A 22,656-nucleotide genomic window follows, 5' to 3' on the forward strand; every position below is an offset into this window, starting at 1 on the left:
GGGCTCTCTCTACCAAACCCTGGAGTTGGAGCTCACTGATTTGAACCTGAAATCCTGTCCCGATACTGAGATATATTTGAATAAATGCAAAGAATTCAAGCTGGGTGAGATGCAGTTTGCCTGCTGTTGACCTTGTGCTTTTACATCATCCACTGAAACAGAAACCGCACAGTACAGGTCAGCAGGTTTGCATCAGTCCTGGATTTAAAAGTAAGACCTGCATTCATTGAGAAATGGGAACTTACCTGTGATATAATAACATGTAAATCCTGATTCATTTCTAATGATGCTGCTTTTTTTGTTTTGACCAGCAGAAAAACACCTACTAACGACTTTCCAATAATATTGTGTTGGTGGTAATACTGCGTCTTTCAACAGATGCTTTTATCCCAAGCAGGTTGGGGGACCAGCAAGGAGATATGCATTAACATATTCTACTGCAGAGCCTCTTACAGCATGACATCATTTAAGGCAAAAGCAAGGAAATGAGCAAGGATTGCTTGAAGTTAGTGTGACATCATACAGTCTGTTCTCTTCACGGCAGAAGCAATAAAGTAGCTAAAAACCAAAGCAGCCATGTAGAAGGTGTGATACCTGTTTTATGCGAGCTGTGTTGGTACTGTATGCTCTGTGCATTTAACAGCTGTTTCTGTTACTGGTTTGGTGCCTGTGGCCTGGGCTTTGTCTGGGATGTACGCTGTGCAAAGGAGCTGTTGCCTCTTTTGGATGCCCGTGGAGCTGGAGCTCATTCCTTGATGAATGAAAGCCGTTGGCTTTTCCCTAATGGAGAGCTGCTTCCGTTTCAGTGGAGAGCCAGGAGCCTGCTGCTGATGAGATGCCCGAGGAGCCAGTGTCTGGGGCCTCCCACGCTGAGAGCGCCTCCTCTGGCGAGGAGGTGCAACAGGGTATGCCCCTTGCAGCCCACGTGCACAGCTAGCTCCTCGAACACCCTCTGCCGCCACTCATTACCACTGCCTTGTGCTTTGCTAAAATCTTTTAATCCCTGTCAAAGGCACTTGGGCTTCTTCTGAAGATCTTTTGACCACCAGCACATTTGTATTGGATCACAAACCAGTTTATATTCTTCCCTCAGAAAAGGTACTATAGGTTGGATTAGAATTTTGTGACTGGTTAGTAAAACATAATTAAAATCACACTATACAGTAAAGGCAGTCAAATATTTATCTAAACATGTTAAATAACAATCTAGTAAAAACCTTTTGTTTCATAAAGAACACCCTACTTTCCTTTTTTTAAGCCTCTCCTAAAAACAACCAAAGAGATCCAATATTGTTTTATGAATGTGGCTGGTGGCTTTTTTCCTCGCTCTGCGAGTTTCCACTTTGCTTGTGACTAACATGGCCGCTGTAGTGGGGTCCTCTTCTCCCACTTACTCTTCCAGTCCAGCACCTCCTCTCCTCCAGGTAAAAGAGAAGAACCCTTGACTCGCAGGGCTTGATCAGGGGCTGTGGCAGCAGCAGCAGCCTGCTGAAAGATGCAGTGGCCACCCCAAGCTTTCAGCAGCCCATTTGCAGGCTAGCAGAACAATGGAAATGAAGAAGGGATCAAAGCGCTGTTATTCAGCACTAATTTGGGAGAAAATGTGTAATCTTTTTCTCCCGCTGCTTAGATCCTTCTTTCGTTTCTTGTAGGACTGAACTTCTCTGCTCACATCTCTATTTTGGGATTTGTGTACGCTATATTGGACCTCCTACAACAAGGGTAGCTGCAGCTCTTGTGCTGTTTCTCCTTAAAGAAGCAGTCATGCAACACTGACCCAGGCATTTCCCACATTGCTGTTTTCAATTACAATTACTTTTTCCCCCCCCCATCTTCTCTGTATAGGTTTTTGATTTCCCTTTTGCTACCTCCGACTAACTTTCTTTCAATCTCAGAAAGTCTCACATGCAATACTGTTTGTTCTTCCCAGCTTTTATAGTGTGCAGTGGTTTGATCTTAAAGCCTGTTGGTGGGTGTCATTAATTGCACATGACGTGTTCGGACCGTGCAGGGTGATGGCACGTCAGTTAGTGCTCTTGCCTCTCCACTCTTGGGCCCTTGGTTCGAACCTGGACAGGGATGCTTTCTGTGGAGAGTTTGCACGTTCTTCCAATGATCCCACTGGGTTTTGCTTTAATTTCCTCCCAATTTCCCAAAGACATACTGGCCAGGGTAACTGGTTTCTGCAACGTGACCCTGTGTGTGTATTTGTTTGCCCTGTGATGGAGCAAGCACAAATAAGCTGGCTGGATGGAATATGCTCGACTCTTCCCTCCAGACTCAAGGAATCTTAATGGGTTTGAAGGATTGAGAATGGTGGTGTTCCTAATTGTCTACAGCAGAGATGGTATACTGACCTCCCTCTGACCTGCCGGTTGCAAATCTTTTCCTTGAGTTAAGAGAGAAAGTGTTGGTTCCCGGAATCGAATCTTTTGCAAAGCCAGACGCATCTGAAGCGTGCTGGCGTGATTGAGTCTGGCCCTGCTGCTCTTCCCTCTTCGCTGCTGGCTCCATTCTTCAGAGGGTATTCCCACCACAACAACAACAACAACAACAAAAAAAAAGAAACTGGGTGTAAAAGGTTAACGCTGTCGGTTTAACAGATGCGACGGCTCCATCAACAGAAGGCGCGCTGGTAGCGGAGGATCACGAGAACGTACCGGAGGAAACAGGTCAGGAGTAGCTCTCGCAGTGGCGCTTATCCAGACAGCTCTTTAGCTCCAGCTGTGCATCTATCCACCCTGCTTCCTGTAGCCTTGTGCTGTACCCACTGCTTCTGAGCTGCTGCATGGAGATCCCTGGGCGAGAGCTGCTGCATCACTGCTGTGTGAATTCAGCATCCTGGTGCAGGTTAATGGCTCAATTCGCTTTCCCAATGCTTTATTTTAGCCGGCAGTACCTCCGCTGCAGTTGCTTGGTGCAAAGCCAGCTTTAAATAGTGACGATCTGATTGTTAGCAAAACATAGAATCGTCTCCGTTTTGCCACTGCTGTGCTTTGCTCTGCCCCTCAAAAGAACTCAGCAGTGACCTTATCCTTCCTGAAACACTGTGTGACCTCTGCAAAGCCAACCTCATGTCCGCGGGCAACGCAAATCCCAATGTATTTCTTTCGTCAGCATCATAATCACCCATCTTTATTTCGCACCTCATATGGCAGTTAAGACCAGAGTTAAGGTACAGAGTACAGATATGAGAGCACATTATTAGAGCAGAAATGAGATTTCCCAAAGTGATTTTGCTTTGCTTTTTCCTTTTAGAGGAAACGAAGGGGAAGGCTAATCTGCCTCCTTCCAGCAGTCACTAATTTTTGAAAGGTTTACCTGAAGGGGTGTTAAATGATATGGAGAATATGGTTACAGTATTTGCACTGGGCACAGTGGATTCTATTCGTTGGCTTGAGAACATTGAGACACCAAATACATGCGTCAGTCACCCCCATCTCCACAGAATGACGTTGCTCACTCGCCTGTATACAGTATATAATTTAACTGCTTCTCACGAAAACCATCATTCCATTGAAGCACATTCTGATTATATGCAGTATATAATATAAGCACACGGTGTTATAATACGGCTTATGACAGGTAGTAGCATTATGTTTAAACAATTTTACTTGTAAAAGCAACAGCACTTACTATATTTCTTCCCTTGTAAGACATGCATCCTTTCTTGTAAAAATAAATCCCTAAAAATACGAGTAAGGTGTGAATATGGGAGAGATTTATACTTAAACCTTGATCCTGTGTTTACTTGTGGTACCTTAAATGGGGCTTTCTTTCATTTTAGAAACCAAAACTGGAACAGTGCTTCTGTAGGGTAATAAATTGAACTTGTGTGCTAATTCTCATGTAGCCATCATGCATGGGGGGGAATGCATTAGCAATCTCCTCGCAGCTGTCAGTACTGTATGTCCAGACCCCTGTTGTTCAAGCATCCAGAAGCAGTCGTGCTGATTGCAGTCACTCTTTGGTTTGTCCACCTGTCCAGATTAAACTGTGCTGTTTGTGCCCAAATGACTAGGTTTGCAAGCCGGGGCGGGTGTGCTTTGTTCAAGGATGAAATGTACAGCTTCAGATGGGCAATTAAAGCTTTTGCAATGTCCTTACCTTGTTTGTGCAGCTAAACGTATCCCAGAGCCTGCGTTTTTGCTTGTGGGCCCAGCAGTTTGCCTGCTCCTGAATGCTTCCACATGATGCGATGTTTAACAAGGTGCTATCTCTCTCTCTCTGCTTGTATTTCCTAACAGCACCAGGAGGAACCAGCAGTGCTGGAGTGCCCCCTGTCCCAGCGACTGGACAAGGTATGATGAGACTTCCTCTAGGTCCTGTAGCTCCTTGTCAAGATTGCGCTGAACGTAATGACTACCTTCTTGTTAAAACCTATTGAGAACAGAACTACAGCAGCAGTAGGACTGGGATTGCAGGATAGGATCTACAGAAATACAGTGCTTTTCCTGCTCATTATCTAGATCTAGGTTGCAAATCTGTAGATGGACGGTCTTCTGAATATCTAAAGCAAGGCTGAACTGCTGTGATCCAAGCGTGGCTTAAAGGCAACAACATTAAATATCTGCATTGCAAAGCTATGATTCTAGGTTCTGATTCATGCAAATAAAGAGCCACATTAACCCAAAGTGAAGTAATTGTATTGGTTTAAAGCGAATGCAGAATTCATTCTTGATCCCAGTGGGAGAACCAAACTCTCTAGGTGGAGGGAACGGGGATCAAATACTCACTTTTGGTTATCAGCATTAAAGTGCCAACCACCAAGAACCGATTTCTCTATTCAGAATGCCATCTGCACGCAGACATTGTGGCAGCCAGTGTTGCATTTAATTCATTTTCATTGCAGTTCATTCTGGCATTGCTAATCCAATCCAGGTTCGGAGGTTGAATTTCATTATTGTTCCAATGCTTTTTTTTTTTTAAAGTAGTGTTTACTTTTTGTTGCGTACTCCTATGTTTTGTTTTGGTTGGGTTTTTTTTTCCGGTGGATTGCGTTCCTTTTTGTAGCTCCAACTGTACGGCACTTTTATGAACAGGAACGCGTTTGCCAGTTTGGTGCGTGAGAGACGTGCCTCTTTTGTGGTCATCAGCGAATTCATGAAGCCGCTGAAATCTTTTCGCAAAAGGGGGAAATGGGCGAAACAGCTGGCATATCGTTGCTTCCTATAAAAGTGCCTGCAGGCTAGTTTTTGGTTTCCAGTTTGAACTAAATATCCGATTTCTTTTGGTAGGGGTGTGTGCCTAAAGGCAGCAGACTGTTTTGGTTTTATGTGTCCTTTATGTGTTGTGTTCCTGCGTCTCGTTGTCTATGGATGTGTTTTTGGAGGGGTTTTCGCTTTTTCTTTCGTTCTTTTTGTTTGCACTTAATGTCCAAAGGGAGAGTGACTCCTGCTAACCTCCGTCTTCCCTGTGGCTATGATTAATATTCTACTTTTCAACAACCAGAGGATTTCACAGCCGGAGCTGGTCGGCCCAGCTCGAAGGGCGCTAGCTGGGGCTTCGCCGAGGAAGAGGGGGTGCAGGGAGATCAGCCTTTGAGCCCCTCTGGCCCTGTCCGGCACCCCGAAGGCAGACCCCTGCTCCTCTCTCCTGACGCAGCCGAACGGCGCGAAAGCGAGCCGGAAGAAAGTCCTTCTGGTGACATCTCGGCAGGCCGCAGCCTGTCAGGGTCCGAAGAGGAAAGAGATCCTCAGGTCTCGGAGTCTGGGGAGCCCAACGTCATGACAGCCGAGCTCACCCGGGAAGAAGGAAGGGGAGATGGGTTCGTCTACGCTGGAGAACAGCTTCCAGACCGTGGTTTCAGGGCAGCAGAAGAGGCCACAGTCTATGGAGAGCAGGATTTGCCAGGCGACGATCAACAGCAGGCGGAGTCTTCTCCAGATTTCCCCCTTCCCTCCGAGGAAGAGAGGAGACGGGTCCTTTCTTTCGATTACGCTGAGCCCCATGGCCCGGCGGGTCCAGACGGCTTGGCTTTCGGCAGCCCTGGACAGGAAAACGGGGTTGAGCCGTTGTGGAAGGGAGAAGCGAGCCCTGCCGCCTCTCCGGGATCCCCCATCTCCCCGTACGTGGAAACGAGCGAGAGAAAGGCCGTTTCGGGGAGCCGCCGACAGTCCGAGCTGGAAGAAGCGGGCGGCTTCTGGGATTTTCCAACCTCAAATACGGAAGGCACACCTCCAGCAGAAACCGGTAGGGAAGACACCGAGCCGGAATTCGCCGAGGAAAGCGACTCTGGTGTGGCCCCCACTGATTATACGGCGCCTACGGATGAAGACCTCATTGACACCGTGCAGGCTGCTCAGTTGGCGCAGCCCCCCAGCTCGGCGACGTCCGACGCGACCTCCGTGGTGTCAGAAGAGCCTGAAGCCCAGGGGGTCGCCCCCAAAATGGAAGCTGGAGACCCCCGAGACAACCAGCGGTCTGCCTCCCCTTCTTCCTCTAAGGCTCCCGCAGAAGCAGGGGTGGCCTCCTCACCCAGGACCGCAGCCAAATTTCAAAGAACGGGCCCGAAAGACGCTGCCCCGCCAAGACAAACACGTGCTCCAGTCGCACACGGAAAAGGTCTGTTTTTAATCGTTTTAAACTCCCTCCCCCCTCCCCGCCCCCAGCTCTGTCTCACAGATCGTTTTTGAAAAGCGACCAAGCTCAGCTAAGGCTGCACCCCTTTCTGAAGCCCATCTGCGAATGAATCTGTCTGGTTTAGAAGAAGAAAAAAAAAAAACTCCAGCTTGTGGCGACTGGTTTTCTCTTCCTGTCCCTCTCTTGCGCTCTCTTTCTCTCTCTCTCTCCCGGTCTTTGGCTGTCCTGTCCTTGGGTTTTCGGTGAAGTGCCCTGTCTTGTTGTTAAACGTTTCCTGGGCTGTTACGTCACAGGGGCTGCGTGCATGTCTCTGTGCCTGTCTCTAACCATTCCACATCGCCTCCATCATGCTGGCCTTTAAATAAGTCACTAGTTCTCCCTGAAATCGCATGGCATGACTGCAGTACCTTTCCTAATACAAGTGATTTCTGTGAAAGCTGTGCAGGTTATGAGAATGGTTTTGATTTGTAGATATCCACGGTTACCATTGCTGGATATACATTGCTGCAGGCATGGATGAGTTTTCCATTCAGTGTTTTGCTTCACCTTTCCTCCCACAAACCTTTTTTACTTCGAGTTTTGGAACTGAAGGAGAGGTTCTTGGTGCAGCATGGTGGAATGGCAGCGCGCGCAGCTGCCTCACAGTTTCTTGGGGTCCGGGGTTCGATTCTGGGATGGGGGTACTTTCTGTGTGGAGTTTGCATGTTCTTCCTCTGTGGGTATTCTCCAGACACTCCAGTTTCCTTCCACCTTATAAAGACATGCTGGATAGGTTCAGCTAGGTCTTGTAAATTGTGCTTCTATGTGACTGAGTACCCTGCAAAGGGCTGGCGTACTGTCTAGGATGTAGTCCTGACATGTTTCACTGCAATATCTTAGATCAGGGGTGTCTTCTGCAGGGCTGGTGTGTCTGCAGGTTTTAAAGCTCTCTTTTTAAAGCAGCAGCATCTGAAGAGCTGGGAGAAGCTGTTCAGTGGCCCAGTTAAGCCTGAATTGGACACCTCTGATTTGGACACAATTTATAATGTCATTCAGATGAACAAAGCATTAGAGATACCTCTAGCCTACTGTGAAAACTATTGTCCCATATCTAAATCTACACGTTTAAAAGCTTTTGAAGTCAGATGAACAAATCTTACTTCTTGAGCAATTATATCGTGTTAAACATACAGAATATGTTCTTCATTATGTTGGGCTCTTAGAAAAAAATAATTTCCTGCTTTTTCACACCACGAGTATTTATTCATCCGAGATAGAAAATTAAACATCGTTCTGTACAGACATTTTTATTATGTACGCCTGATTCTTTTTAGATTAAAATCATTTGCAATTTAAAGTATTCCTGTTTATTTCATTAGGGGTTTGAATGTCAAAAACTTAAATTCCGATTCCTTATTAGTCTGCTGTGTCCAACAGCAAATGTCTTCTGATAATACATGCGCCAGTGACTTTTAATTTTAACTGTTCCCCTTATCAGCTGTACACAGACCACTTTTAGGGAGTGAACTGATAGCAGAACAAAAAATAGGATAGTTTTATTCAGGCTCTTGTTTGGAATACCTGTCAGTCAGTGCTTTTGCCTTTTAAAGAGGTTAAGTGACTCAAGTCTCGTGCAGGCATGCATTTCAAGACTTCTTTAGAATGTGAAAGAAATATGAGAACAATCTGTCTTCTGGAATTTAAGTGTTATCTGCCTCAACTGCAACAACACTGGGGAAATGACCGAATAAAGCACAAACACGGTACATTTTTGACTGGCGACACCAGCAACAAGACAGCTGGTGTTTCATTTTCCCAGACGTGTATTTTTACATAGGAAATAAATTGAAAATTGCAATCGCCAAATGGGGCGGATTAAGGTGATCAGAGGCCCCTAGGCTACAGGTTGTGTATTCCCCTCCTACCCATCCCATTACAAGAAAAAAGCGAGTTAAAATACTGTAATAATTCAGTGACGCGTTCCTAGTTAGAGGTTGCTACCGGCGATTCAAACGGAATATGACGCGGCACACTTAGGGAACACACACACTCCTATAGCCTGTAATGTAATACAGCAATGCAACCAATTAATCGGATTCCAAGCCAATCTGTTGCTGACAACAGAAATCAAGATCGACACAGCAGAGGCCAGTGAGCACCCTGGGCGAGCGCATTTCCAGAACAGCACCAACAATCACGGGACACTCCCAACTCACGCCAGTCCACTGCAGCCAATAGACCCAGATCGGTCAATACACGGCGTCTACGATTAGATACGAAAGATGCAGGCAACGGACCAAACAGCAATGCAAAAAAAAAAGCATCTTCTTACCTTGAGAAGGTTTTCTAACCTTCCTATGGGCATCAGGGCCAGGTGATTCAGTCTTGATAGATACTACTTGGGCAGCCGTAAACTCGGGGTCTGACTCAAGCTGAGTGGATGACGATCCAGCAGACTTGAGATAACCAGTGTGGGGATGTTTTTAAGTAGATCCGACTCACGCTGCTCTTTTAAATGCTGTGCTTTTCGTTTTTGCGCCACACTGTCATATTTTCTATCACCCATTTTGACGCTAGCCACTAGTGATGGTGCAGGTCGGCTTTTTTTTATCCCGACCCGCAGGTGTGAGTCAGGCGCGTCACTACCAGCTCCGTAAACGTGCACCAGAGGAGACCCCACTGAGAGACACAACCGCGATATAAACTCCGCCGAAATAAATTTGAACTGCAAACCCATTGCATCTAACCTGTCATCGATTCTTTAATTATTTAACGTTTTTAAATCATGTCCGCTACAAAATTAATAATAACGTCACAAATTCGGGTTCCGATATCCCTGTTATGCGCAGGGGAGGTCGGTGACGTCACCGCGCAGCAGCCGGCACGTACAACCTGTATGTCGGTCGTATTAATTACAATAACAATAATTCTAGACAGTCAGGGGCCTCTGATCAATCTGGGCCCCTAGGCTACAGCCTTTGCCAGCCTGTTCGTTAATCCGCCACTAATTGTATTGTTTCTAAAATGTCTGAAACTGATTTGAATTCCAAGCCGAGCACGGCAGCAAAAACGCGAGCTGTGTTAATATGGAATTCCCCAACAGCTGTAATATTCACAGCATGGCTTTGCACAACAGCTCAGAACCAGTTTTTCCCCGTGTGTGTACACCTGCGGCTAACCTGCTGTATAGCCTATTTATTACACTGCTGAAAAATAAGGGCGGAAAAACACATTTTATGCTCCTGTGCTGAGAAATAGTGCCCTGATTTCCGTTATTATTAATATCCCCTCTGGGCAAGTAAAAACTGGTTTAGCTTTTATGCTGCATTTTGTAAAAACAACGACTTTGAAATGTAAAACTTCATTTTGCTGCTCAGATGATATAGATTCCCATCTTCTTAAACCTAGATACAGGAACAGGAGATTGTGCTTTGTCTTAATTTGAAGCTGTTATGAACTCTAAACACAAGGACTGAGTGTTAGTGCACTGGCTAGTGGCCAGTTACTACAGCGGCTGGGCCAGTATTCCCAGAATACTGAGTGCTGTGATCACAGATTGCCGGCACATACTTGAGTGAAAATAATAAGCATTAAATATTATAGGAACAAGTAACAGGTTTATTCCATGCTGAAAAGAGAAGAAAGAAAACACAACGTTTCGGCCGTGGAGTCTTCTTCAGGTGTGGTGTTCCCAGTCACACCTGAAGGTGTTCCCCGACCGAAACGTTGTGTTTTCTTTCTTCTCTTTTCAGCCTGGAATAAACCTGTTACTTGTTCCTTTGCAGCCTACGCATGCTGATGCAGCTCCCCACCTGAACTATTAAATATTATAGTCCAAAGACTTTGACCCTTGGTTTAAAACCTCAGCTGTTAGGTCTTGTAATATAAGAGAATATTTATTCTTTCAACATTTTCAGTGACGTGCTACTCCAAAGCTGTGCTCTTCAAGAATGATTCCCAAGATTGTGTTTTCGGTTCACATTTGTTCTTTCAAATAGAGCGAATACATACAGTGAACTCAGTACCATACAGTACAATATACAGTAAAGATCAACATCTGCTTTACAAGCTTGTTAGTGACTTTCGTAAACAAACATGGAGATTGAACCTGGAAGAATTTAGGTCTGGGAGATCAAGTCTCTGATTAATTTTCAGCTGACAGCTTAAATAACAGCCAGACAGTCATGCTGTGAAGCAGTAATTGCTGTTATTCGGTTCTGAACGATTCCCACTAGAGCTGTATTATGGACCTTTTTATCAGTGCACAGACTGACGCACTTTCAAAAAAAAAGACACCTTTTTAATAATAGGACTGTTCCTAAACTGCTCTTGAATTTCAGTGATTAACAACTTCCTTAGCACAGCTGGCTGGACTGTTGAGAAAGCCGCACAAGTGATAAAGGCTTAGCTGTGATAAAGCGCCGTGTTTTATGGGCGCCAAGCATTTCTACCTGGAGGTGATCTGTGCGTTTATTCCAAGTGAAGAATTAACTCTCCTGCTGTGCTTTCCTCCCCAGCTAAAGCAAAGGCTGAAGCTGAAAAAGAACACACTCCTGCTGATGTAAAAGTGAAGGTAGGTGACCTGGCTGAGCCTCTGTCTGAAGTGAGAGGAGTGAGCTCTTGAGAGACGTGTCCGTCTTGCGTGGGTATCTTCATCTCCTGAGCGTGGTTCTTTCCCGTTTCAACTAAAAGACTTAAAGAGGTCCAAACGGGACAGTTTTTCGTTCTGATTTTCTACTCCTAACAGCTTGCTAAACTGTACAGAGACATGAAGCAGAAGTCCCTGTGTTGTCAGCTTTCACACCTTACGACTTTTGTGCACCAAATTTCTATCACATTACTGGACCCAGTAGGATGGTACTAGATGGATAACTGAGAATAGTGAGCAGGGGACATTATTTATGACACAGTCCACTCATCCTTATTGCCGGCATTTCTTTCTGACTACATTTGCTTCAAAAACCATTTGATTTCTGCCGTTTTGCCAATTTTAATTTCACAGTGCATGGTTTTATTTTTGCAGGGATGGTATTTGAAATTGTTGGCAGGCATAACTCGGGAAGAGATGATAATCCAGTATCAAAACAGGCACGATTACGGCCTCCTGCCTGCACAATTCTCCAGACTCAGTCCTCATTCTGACCTTTTCAGTGCGTGACAGGCAACTTCCTATACCAGCCTTGCTGAGTTCTCATCCACTTTTTCAGTTTCATATAGAAGCGCAGAAGCGTTTCTTTGACTTGTCATCCACCTGTCGTTGGCTTTATGTTTTTGCTGCTTTGTTTTGTTTTTTTTGTTACATTTTTTTTTTGCTTTTTCTTTCAATGCAAAGACCCCCCAAACATCTGCCACCAAAGTTAGACCCACTTCCACCCCAAAACGACCCTCCTCAGTCACCACCGCCCCCCCGAAAAAAAACGCTCCCGGCCCGACGTCCTCCACTGCGGCCTCCCCCGCTAGCAGACTCGGCTCGGTGACCAGTAAGCCCGGGGCAGGACCCCGCGAAGCCAAGCCGCGGGTGAGTACGCCAGGAGAGCATCAACTGGGAGAGCAAGGCAGTCGTCTGCCGTCAGTGCGTCGCTGTCCTTTTCCTTCACCTGCTGCCGCTTCCCCTCCGCAACCCAGTAGTGACCCTATCCCCTCGCCCGCCTTCTCTTCTTCCTCTCCCCCGTGAAATCAAGCCCAGGACAAACAGACAAACAGACGTGCTCTGGCGCTGTGCGGCCGAATCCGTGCCTTGATATCTGTGTCGCGTCTCCTGCCTATCGGAGTCTCCGCTCTTTGGCTTCTCTTTGCCAATCCAGTTGACTTCATCTGTAAATCCATACTCCACTAAAAACTAAAATAATAATAATTGCTAACACTTCTATAGCACTTTTCTGGACACTCCACTCAAAGCAGTTTACAGGTAATGGGGATCCCGGGGTCCGAGTGCCGGAGTGCAACACGCCAGTGATCGTTCACCCCTGCCTGGGGGGGGAGAACTGCCAGTGCATATGCACCACCGGGGTTATAAGTGTAACGAATACGCCCCTGCGCGTAACAGGGAGGTCAGCCGGCTGGTTGAGGAAGGTCTTTGGCTCAGCCGGCAATACCCCTGTCAGGTGATGCCGGAGACCCAGGTTCGAGCCCATGCGATGGGGGACGAACTGGGGTGGGAGCGGCGAATTCGCTACCTTATTATTTCGTTGTTGCCGTTTTTCTCGTAAACGGGACACCCCAGTCAGATTTGTTTCGGCTGCCACGCCCTTCATTCATTTCGGGGGACCCCGGCGGTTTTGAACACGTTCGAGGCCTTTTTGTTTTAAAGGGGGTCCACTCCCAGGAGAGGGAGCTTTGTTGAGTGAGGAAGGCACCTTGCACGTGCAGGAGCTCTCAGCTCAGCCTCCGGGGGGAATCTACGGAAGTTTATTAGCGCCACGGAGAACAAAAATCATCTCGTTTGTATGGGATGGTATTGTAGCGCTCTGGGGTTCTGTGGGTATGCGCCCTCGCCGCTGCCGCCTCAGGTCGGCCCCCCACCGCTGGGGATTCGAACCCGGGCCTCTGGCGTCACTCAACAGGGACCCAGCCAGTTGAGCTAAAGGGAAATCTCCCTTCAGTCCACCAGCTGCGGTCCCTGCTATTCACCACGCTGGTAAGACCGCTCCCACAACCTCCAAAGGCGGCCATATGCGATACAGTATTTCGTTTAGTGTGCGTGTAAACGAGATGCATTTCTCATATAAACGCAATGATTTTGTCGTAGAAACGAGATACTTTCCTTGTATAAACGCAATACTATCTCGTATAAACGCATTTATTTTTCTCCCTTGCGTTAATAAGCTTCCGTAGAAACTAACCCACAAATTGAAAGTTCCCTAAGCTGGGTGTTTGGCCACGGCATTGCACTTACATGTTAATGTCTTTGCTTAAGACTTTGGCATGTGGCCACATTCTAATTCTTCCACAATATCTGTGCGGAATTAAATCCCATCACTGCCTCATTGCCTAGTTCTGACTGGAGTAAAAAATAATAATAATAATATAATAATAAACTTTATTTTATATAGCGCCTTTAAAGGTGGCTTCTCAAAGCGCTTTACAGGATGACAATAACAATAAATAAGAAGACTACAACAATAATTAAGAAGATTTCACAAGATAGGACACAATTATAATTACAACAATACAACAATAACAATAGAAATACCTTTGTCTCTTTGTGTATCTCCCGGTTTCCTTGTTTCATAAATGCCATACATGTTTATAAATGCTTAAACATGGTACCTGAACCGCTTGCAAGTGGAACTGCCAACAGCATGCGTGTTGTCTGGTTGCAAGGCGAGATGCCAGCAATGACGCTGTTTCCTGTTGGTGACAGGGTGCCGAAGCAAAGGGTGCAGTGAGGAGCCCGGCCTCCAAGGCTGCAGGGGGCGCTAGATCTCAGGCTCCCGGGTCCAAAATCCCAGCGAAAACCCCCACTTCTGGAGCCCTGGCAGGCATGCCTGCAGCTTCTTCTGGTGAGCTCATACTGCAACAACACTCCCCAATCGATAGAAAATAATGGATGATTATTTCAGGATACGGTTACCACTCTGAGCGTCCGTCTGATTGCAAGAGGAGCAGCAGATGAAATAGGAGATGATGGATGTGGTGGAGTGAGTGCAGTCTTTGGGGGGTATATTAAGGAATGAGGTGAAGGATTAAGTGCCTTTCTCTGCTGGAAAACCAGGCTGTTATACTGCCACTACAGCTCTTGGTTCAGATCTTGGCCGAAAGGTGTTGTCCATGTCAAGATTCATTGCAAAGGTGTAAATGCTGATGCAGCGCATACAAAGAAGGCCAATCCAGTTGACTTCATCTGTAAATCCATACTCCACTAAAAACTAAAATAATAATAATTGCTAACACTTATATAGCGCTTTTCTGGACACTCCACTCAAAGCGGTTTACAGGTAATGGGGATCCCCTCCACCACCACCAGTGTGCAGCCCCACCTGGATGATGAACCAGTACTCTCCCCAGTACCAGGTATCAGTGGGGAGGAGAACAGTGATGAAGCCAGTTCAGAGATGGGGATTATTAGGAGGCCATGATTGGTAAAGACCAATGAGAAATTTGGCCAGGACACCCCTACTCTTTTTGAGAAACACCCTGGGATTTTTAATGACCACAGAGAGTCAGGACCTCGGTTTTACATCTCATCTGAAGGATGGCGCCTGTTTACAGTCTAGTGTCCCCCTCACTACACTGGGGCATTAGGACCCACACAGACCGCAGGGTGAGCGTCCCCTGCTGGCCCCACTAACACCTCTTCCAGCAGCAACCTTAGTTTTTCCCAGGAGGTCTCCCCTCCAGGCTCAGACCTGCTGAGCTTCAGCGGGCTGCCAGCAATGAGTTGCAGGGTGCTACGCCTGCTGGCATTATTCACTAAAAAGAAAAGAAACTTCACCGTCGTAAAGAATTTTGCACAAAGATTGCCAGTTTCACTTTGACGTATATACGCTGGAATGGTCTTGTCCCGTTTACAAAATTAGTTGCAAACGGAATGCTCTTCATTGCAATTCCTCACAACAGAATGACTCGGGGTGTGTGTGATATTTGTCCCTGTGTGACAAAGCAGCTTCAAAACCGGACCAGAGAAGAAACCAGGGACCGTCCGGTCCCGTGACTTTTTGCAGGAGAATGATCGATCCTGATGTTGTTTCTCGCTCTTCCCCCCCCGAGCAGAATCCCCGAAGACCCCCGAGCGCAGTGGCTACAGCAGTCCCAGCACCCCCAAATCCCCCGGCAGCCGCTCCCACACGCCGGGCCAGGCGTCCGCGTCCGCCGCCAAAGAGGCGAAGAAGGTGGCGGTGGTGCGCACTCCGCCCAAGTCCCCGGCCTCCGTCAAGAACCGCGCGCCTGTCCCGCTGGCCCCGATGCCCGACCTCAAGAACGTGAGGTCCAAGATCGGCTCGATCGACAACATCAAGCACATGCCTGGAGGCGGAAAGGTGAGGCTCAGCTTCGAGATGTGTGAGGGGGGCCCTGGGGCTCCAGTGCACCATGGGTGGGTAGGTGGGGTGGTCTCAATGCAGTGCCAAGCCACTGCGTCAGCTTGTGTTCCCCCTAGACTCTGAATGTGCATTCAAAATTCCAGGAAGTTGAACAGGAAGATAGATAAGATAAGATCACTTTATTGGCCATATACAACTTCTTGTATGAGGAATTTGTCTTTTCGCATACCCCAACTTGCTCTCCACAAGACACACAGACAGGGAGAGGAGCTTGGGGTCAGAGTACACCCTTTTATACGGCAGCCCTGGAGCAGTTGGGGTTAAGGGCCTTGCTCAGGGGCCCAACGGAGTAGGATTCCTCTGCCGGCCGCGGGATACGAACCGGCAACCCTCCAGCCACAGGCTCAGATCCTGAGCCACAGAGTCTCCACACCGCCCTACTGCTTCCCCATTGTCTGAGCACACAAGAGCTTGAAGGCGGGGCTGTACAGAGCGCATAAGTGCACACGTATTTCATTGGCAAGTGAAAAAGACCTCATTTTAAGACGGTTAGTACTTTCTGAGAATTAGATATACAGGAGACAAAGAATTCAATTTGCTTTCGAATTCGTAGTTAGTTTTTCTTTTGCCAGTGATATTCCTCCCCCCCCCTGCAACCCACCGTTGTTTGGTTTGAAGGCTTTGTTTCTTCCGAACTGCTCGTGCTGACTCACGGGAGAGAAATACACACACATGCACACTTCCGGGCTTCTGTGACAGGTGCGTCTATAATAAAAATGATAATAAAGCTCTGATTTCCTAGAGCGCCTTTAAAAGTGACTTCTTTACTTTACAGTAAAGAAAAAAAGCACTCAGTGAGAGGAGCCTGTAGAATTACACAATTACAATGAGGGTTTGGAATACAGTAGAAAAGCAAAGAGGCCGACACAGAACCAGTTAAACAAAAGCCCTTCTAAAGAAGAAGGTTTTGAGCCTGGATTGGAAAGAGCTCAGGGAAGATGACTCTCTGATAACCTTAGAGATAGAATTCCAGGGCTGTGAGGCGCAGCAGGAGTACGCCTTATCGTCCATAGGGTCTGGAGTCATGGGTAGTTTGAAACTTAGCTATCTCCATGGCACCTGAAAAGTGAGCAAAGGGCTGCTTTCAGGCTGAGGAGTGAAAAAGTATTGATCCCTTCAGAACAGTTATTTACAGTACAGGTCCAAATCCTTCTGTAGGTTTACAGCCCTGAACCCACCCTTGTCTTCAGCATCCCTTAAGTACTGACTGCACTGGGCCACTTGAAGCATAATGCTCTCTCCCCCTGCCTCTTCCAGGTACAAATTATTAATAAGAAGATGGACCTTACTAGTGTTCAGTCTAGGTGTGGCTCCAAAGACAATATCAAGCATATCCCAGGAGGGGGCACTGTGAGTAACTCAGGGATGAACAGTGTTTGGGTGTGAGTCTTCCTACAGTTAAGATCATCCTGTAGCTCTGGCCAAAACTTTAAGGACAATATTTCCAATTGTGAACAGTCTGGTCCTCAGCTGGACCCTGGAGGAGCTGACGCAGGAGAAGCCGAGAGAAACAAGCTCCTGTCAAGAGTCTATCTTCTGGCCTCCATGTTTTAGCCTTTAGAGAGTAGAGACATGAGATCATTTACGGCATCTGTTGGAGCCTGTCCTGGATTCCTGGACTAAATACTCTGGGACAGAATCAGTAATTTAGTTTAAAACCTTTTTTTTCCTTGGAGAAACCAGGGCTTCAGAAGATGGGGTGATGCGTATCTCTTATTTTGTTTCACATACAGTACATTATTTAAAATGTATCAGTTATGTAAAAAGTATACCTCTTCTTTGCAGAAAACTGGGTTTTCATTTGAAAGAACTTTGTTGCGTCTGAAAGGTGATAAAAAGTTATTTTTAGTATTAGGGTGATTTTTTAAAATGTTATCATTATGATTACGGAATTTCCGTCATCATAATTAATGACACCTGCTTCATTATCCGGAGGCCCGTTTATTCTACCCTGTGGAAACCCCACTCGAAGGACGTGGGTTTTAATTTTCAATCACTAAGCCTTTTAGAAATTCTGACCTACGCTGCAAATAAATTAAGTATTCTGAGTGATGTCACTCACTTTATTTTTAAGCAGCTACGGTCGTGTGAGACATTAACCAGACCAACAGAGGTATCACTTGGCAGACAAGAACATTTCATGTCAATAAGTGTTTCTTTTTTTGAGTTGCGTCCTTAAGACTTTGGCCATGGCTACAAGTCCACCCCACAGATCAGATGATTTGCTGTCATTAAAGCATTCAAAGAACACTCTACCACTCCTGCTAGGACTCCTGGCTAATTCCTCCTGATGTTGCCACATACAGAAAAAAAGCTTAAGGGTGGTTCCATGTGATTAAATCAATTAATGGCAATGTGTCTCCAACTTCATCCCCTGAGCAAATCTCACAGTGAGATTCATTGATTCATTGCTCTTGTCAGGCTGGTCCTAAATCCATCCATAACCGCCTAGACGTGTTCAGTTTCCTGCGAGTTATTTTTTTTATTCAAAATGTGGAGGAGGTGCCTGGAGTTATCTCCTTGTGATACTTCCCACTGAACCTGTTGGGCCAGTGAGGAGGTGCTAACGTGCATCTGGAGGTACGTGCTACCAAAACGCCATTGCGTTAAGTGCAGGACTCAGTCCTCCCACAGAGAAACTGAGGCCATGCGGCTCTGTGTTGAGCAGTGAGCTGAGGAAGCCCTGGGTAGCCCAGGTGTCACACTGCCCTGGTAGTTCGCAATCAGTTGGGAACTGTAGCTTAAGGATCTGTTTTATCGAAGCTTGCCCTGAGCTGAACCAGCCTGTTCTTTGAGCACAGGCTTTGCTGGTCTGTGCTGCCTGGATGCTTCTTAAATACATCCCAGATAAAGAAAAGATCTGGTCGTGTGGCATGAACACACAGCCCCTGCCACACGTTTGCACAAGCGGAAGGAAATCTGGTGGCCCTTCCTCACCAGCATCAGTCTCCAGCACAAGAACTGCTTGGCATGCTTTGACAGTCATGAGCAGTTCAACATGAGGCCGTAAGCATCTTGGTGATACCTGATGCTTCCCTGTTGCCAACGGAAAGATGTAAATGAGGCGTCCAGAGCCAGAAAGCACTACCATCCACTCCGGATGTGCTGAAGCAAAGATTGATCAGGGGTTGGATCTGGTGAGCTGCATAATTCCTCAGATGTGCAGTTTACACAAGGAGTACATCTTAATCCACTGATTGCATCTGACTGGAACAAGCAACGTCAGGTGCTAAGAATTGGTATCAAAATGTAATATAGACAAGATTGATGTTCTTGAATGCTTTAATTCTGCATCCCCGGCAACAGGACACATTTGTTTTGCAATAAGACAGAGAAAACAGACCGTCTGTCCTCTTGTTCTCAAGCCTGTATGGGACCAAGACCCTATTGCATGACACCACCTACTTGGCAGAAATTGGCGTCTGTCAATCCTGACTGTTCTGTCCCTGACAACTGCGTTTCTGCCCGTCTGTTTGGTTTGATATAATCTTTACTACCACAACCTGAGTGTTAAACTTCACAATTGCTGACTTGTCCTGTTAACAGCTCCTAAAATTCTGTTCCTAGCAATGAAGGGCCTCCTTATCCTGCATGGCATCACTGATGGGGAAAATGCGTAGAGTAGAGTAAACTCATTTTTATTGTGTGCGTGTCTCCACTGACATGCTTCAGTAACGTGATAACGTGGGGTCTCCATACTGAGTTACTATGGCTGGCACGAGACACGCTTCCCTTCCTGCTCTGCACTTTGAGAGGCAGTGGCTGCTGTGTGTCCTGGTAACTCTCTCTGCCTGAGCCCTGATCCTTGATATGTTGTCCTCCTGCCATTTCTGTCCCCCCCCACCATGGTGATATTCCTGTGATTGACACTCCATTGTGAGTTGCTTAGAGAACAACTAATGCATTTGAAGTGTGTGGCAGCAAAACATTCAGCAGCATAATAGGGATGTGATCATGTTGCTGCAAACGAAGGAATTGCTTTCGGATCTGTCCTACAGAGGGAGACCAAATCTCTCTTGGCTCTTCTTGCTGTGCTAATGTTCTCTGGTAAGAACCGAGTGTGTTGTTACATGGAGGTATTGCCAACTAGTTCCGAGGAGCAGACTGGTGAATCTGCAGATCAGCTGGGCATATGCGCAGCTCTGGCATCACCACAGGAAGGCCTGGGAGTCACTGGTGCACAGTTCATTGCAATCGCAACCAGTGACTGTTGTGGTCCCCCTTGGAGGACATGACACATTTCCACATTTGCTGGTTTGAGATTTCCTCAACATCAGAGGGCATGTGCGTGCCACAACCTTATTTTATGGCTAAGGACGTGTCCAGGATCCGCAGGTGTATTCCAGCGATGGGAAAACAAACTGCACTCCCTGGCACAGCTTGAGGAGGAAATGCAGAAGAGCCTCTCAGTTCTGCTGGCTGACTGTCATTTTCACCACAGAATTTTCAAGCTGCATGTAGCTCTAAAAAATAGGGCCAGCCAGGCAGTGTTAGTGCTGGGACACTCAGTAAGTTCATGGCTATGAACGTGCACACATTGGTGCTATACCTGAGTTTAGGGAAATTTCTTTTGGAAATGTAAATGCTCTAGAAATTGATTTAACAGGATTGTGCATAAAGGTAAAATTAAAAAATGAGATCAGACACAGTATCCTCACCACTGATTGCAAATGGGTGAGCAGGTAGTTCTTAACCTGGCATTTTCTAAGTATGTTCACAAAAGCAATTTGCCAAAATTAAGTTTAAGTTTAGAAGATTTTTGGATGCCTTTGATGCCTGGTGTCCTAGTAGAATCTTGGTGATAAAAAGTAAGAAAGAATATTTAAGCATGGTAGAAGGTTTTGTAGGAAATAGGGAGGAGACTGAGATCGTCTTAAGAGGGAAACTTAAAAGTCACAATTTAAAGTGCCCAGTGGTGTGAATATGAGTACAGGGTATACTTGTATGGGAAATGCTTCATAGGAGAGTTTTTCCTATCAAAATCACACCTCTGCTAAAACAAGGATGCATGTGTTTGAACAAAAAAGCAACTACAAACATGTGGATGGGCACCAGTACCTTTTACAGGATGTGGTTTAGTGTTTGAGATTTATTTTTCATTCTGGTTCAATATACCAATATGACAGGGATATTGCATTGCATTAACTGGCTGCTTTTTAGGATGCTTATCAGAGATGTGCATGTAAAACAGGTCTAATGGATGAAGACTGTAGAGTACAGTTGGTATGGATTTTGGCTCAGGTTTAGTGTCTGCGTCAGCTGGATCAGTAGAGGGTTTCAGACTGATCCGTAATGATACACCGAGCTGTGGCCCTGCTGAATTGTGGGATATGGGCTGATGGCTGTCACTTCAGCACTCAAAGGCTCGTTTAGCATGAGTGTTCTTGACAGGCTTGTCTGGCAGCAGCTCGGCTGCTGTGTCTGTGAATGCGTTCAAAGAGTCTGTATCTGCTCCTAGGCTGACCTGCTTTCAAGACTCAAAAACATGTCTGGTCAGGGTGGCCAGTCACTGTTTTTGGGACCTGCATACTCCTGGTGTTGCAGGTTCGACTCTTGCATTTTCAAGGGAGTCTGGAACAGGCTGCCCAACCATGTTGCTGAAGCCGATACCCTGGCTTCTATAACGGGCCGAACGGACGGGCTGTTAAAGCTTCTCTTGTTTGTAACTTTTCTTGAAATAGTGATCTTGAATATATCTGTTACCAAGCTGTTGCCACACAAATAAATTACGATGAGATGCGATGTCACCTCTTTATATGTGTTAATACATTTAATAACTTTATTTGAAGTAAAGCTAAAGCAAAAAAGTCTAACACCTTTTTTCAAAGTGATTGACTAAAATAATCTGAATTTGCACTTTTCCCTCAAGCCATTTTTCATAATTAAGGGAGCATTCAGATTTGCTGCTAATAAATGGGAGTCTGTTTCTGTAGCTATTTATTATCATAGCAAGACCTTATATGTTCTCCTCACTGTCTTTGCTGGAAAATCCTAATTTTTTGTTAGGAGGAAAATAGTCATATTTAGGTTTTAAGGCTTATTTAGTTCGCAGAAGAGATACGTTAATCTCAAACTTGACGTAATCTCAAAAATGACATAACTGTTACTATGTAAAACAGATATGATGTGTTGACTTGATATTTAATAGCTGAATTTCTTTAGTGCTCAGATGTCTTAAACATGGTGGACTTGCACCAGACAGGAATGAGACTTCCTTGAGGCTCTCAAAAGTAAGAAAATAATTTTAGACCACAATACAAATAGTAAAGTATGTACATGAAACTCATCAGATCAGAGTTACTTAGGTTCTGTAGAATTAGACTGAGGTGGGATATCCCTTCAATCTATTCATCAGTGTCAAATATGGGATCTTGAACCCACAACCCTCTTAGTGGGATTTTAGAGGTGTGTGATTTATTTTGTGATAGCCTGATGTTGTTTTCATTTCATCTTTTGTTATATAATCTATCGTTTTTGTTATTTCAGTACTTACCAAGATAATCTTTACGTTTCACTCCAGAAAGGTATTTCATTTTTTATTTTTTTAAAACGTCACCTCCAATTGTGTTCTCATTAATCTCACTGATCACTCACAGTCCTTCGTATTTCTTCACTGGTCAAGACTGTAAGAGACAAATCTCTGCACCCAGAGACAAATTTCCTAGAGTGTGATGGAGACCAAAAGGAAAAGAAAGCTGAAACTTTCGGGTGACCCTGAAACCCATAATTGATTTTGCTGAAAGCTGTCCCAGTTGGTGACCTTAGCACCTGTGAGCTCCAGCACATAGTTACAAGGAATGCCCAGGTTAAGCAGAAAAGCAAACAAGACATGTAGGTCTTGAGCATTGCTAAGATGTCTCAAAACACTTGTTTAAATATTTAAAAGACTCAGAATAAAAAAGGGCCCAAATTTTACTTTCATGAAGATTATGATGCTGTTTAGCTAGTGACTTCTATTCATAGCACGATGACAGAGATATAAAAGATGCAGAGTGTAAGAGTTACATAGTTACATACGTAGTGTTGTAACAAAAATCTAGAAATCAGTGTAATA

The 22,656-nt window shown here is 45.7% G+C and overlaps 1 protein-coding gene across 17 annotated transcripts in view; it reads left to right on the forward strand.

Moving 5' to 3' along the window:
• maptb (microtubule-associated protein tau b) overlaps positions 1-22,656 on the forward strand; it is a 59,755-nt gene that overhangs the window by 23,240 nt on the left and 13,859 nt on the right. For 8 of the 17 annotated variants that reach the window (XM_088622794.1, XM_088622795.1, XM_088622796.1 and 5 more), the window contains exons 3-10: positions 807-905; positions 2,604-2,672; positions 4,248-4,301; positions 11,079-11,134; positions 11,894-12,079; positions 13,925-14,063; positions 15,274-15,539; positions 16,860-16,952. In XM_088622794.1, the coding sequence (XP_088478920.1) occupies positions 807-905; positions 2,604-2,672; positions 4,248-4,301; positions 11,079-11,134; positions 11,894-12,079; positions 13,925-14,063; positions 15,274-15,539; positions 16,860-16,952 (962 nt within the window). Of the gene's footprint in view, positions 1-806; positions 906-2,603; positions 2,673-4,247; positions 4,302-5,451; positions 8,695-11,078; positions 11,135-11,893; positions 12,080-13,924; positions 14,064-15,273; positions 15,540-16,859; positions 16,953-22,656 lie in introns of those variants that run through there. The other 9 variants (XM_088622803.1, XM_088622807.1, XM_088622810.1 and 6 more) reach the window with 8 other exon arrangements.

Source organism: Lepisosteus platostomus, chromosome 28 (assembly GCF_059453375.1).
Source record: "Lepisosteus platostomus isolate fLepPlt1 chromosome 28, fLepPlt1.hap1, whole genome shotgun sequence".
In the NCBI taxonomy this organism is placed as follows: domain Eukaryota; kingdom Metazoa; phylum Chordata; class Actinopteri; order Semionotiformes; family Lepisosteidae; genus Lepisosteus; species Lepisosteus platostomus.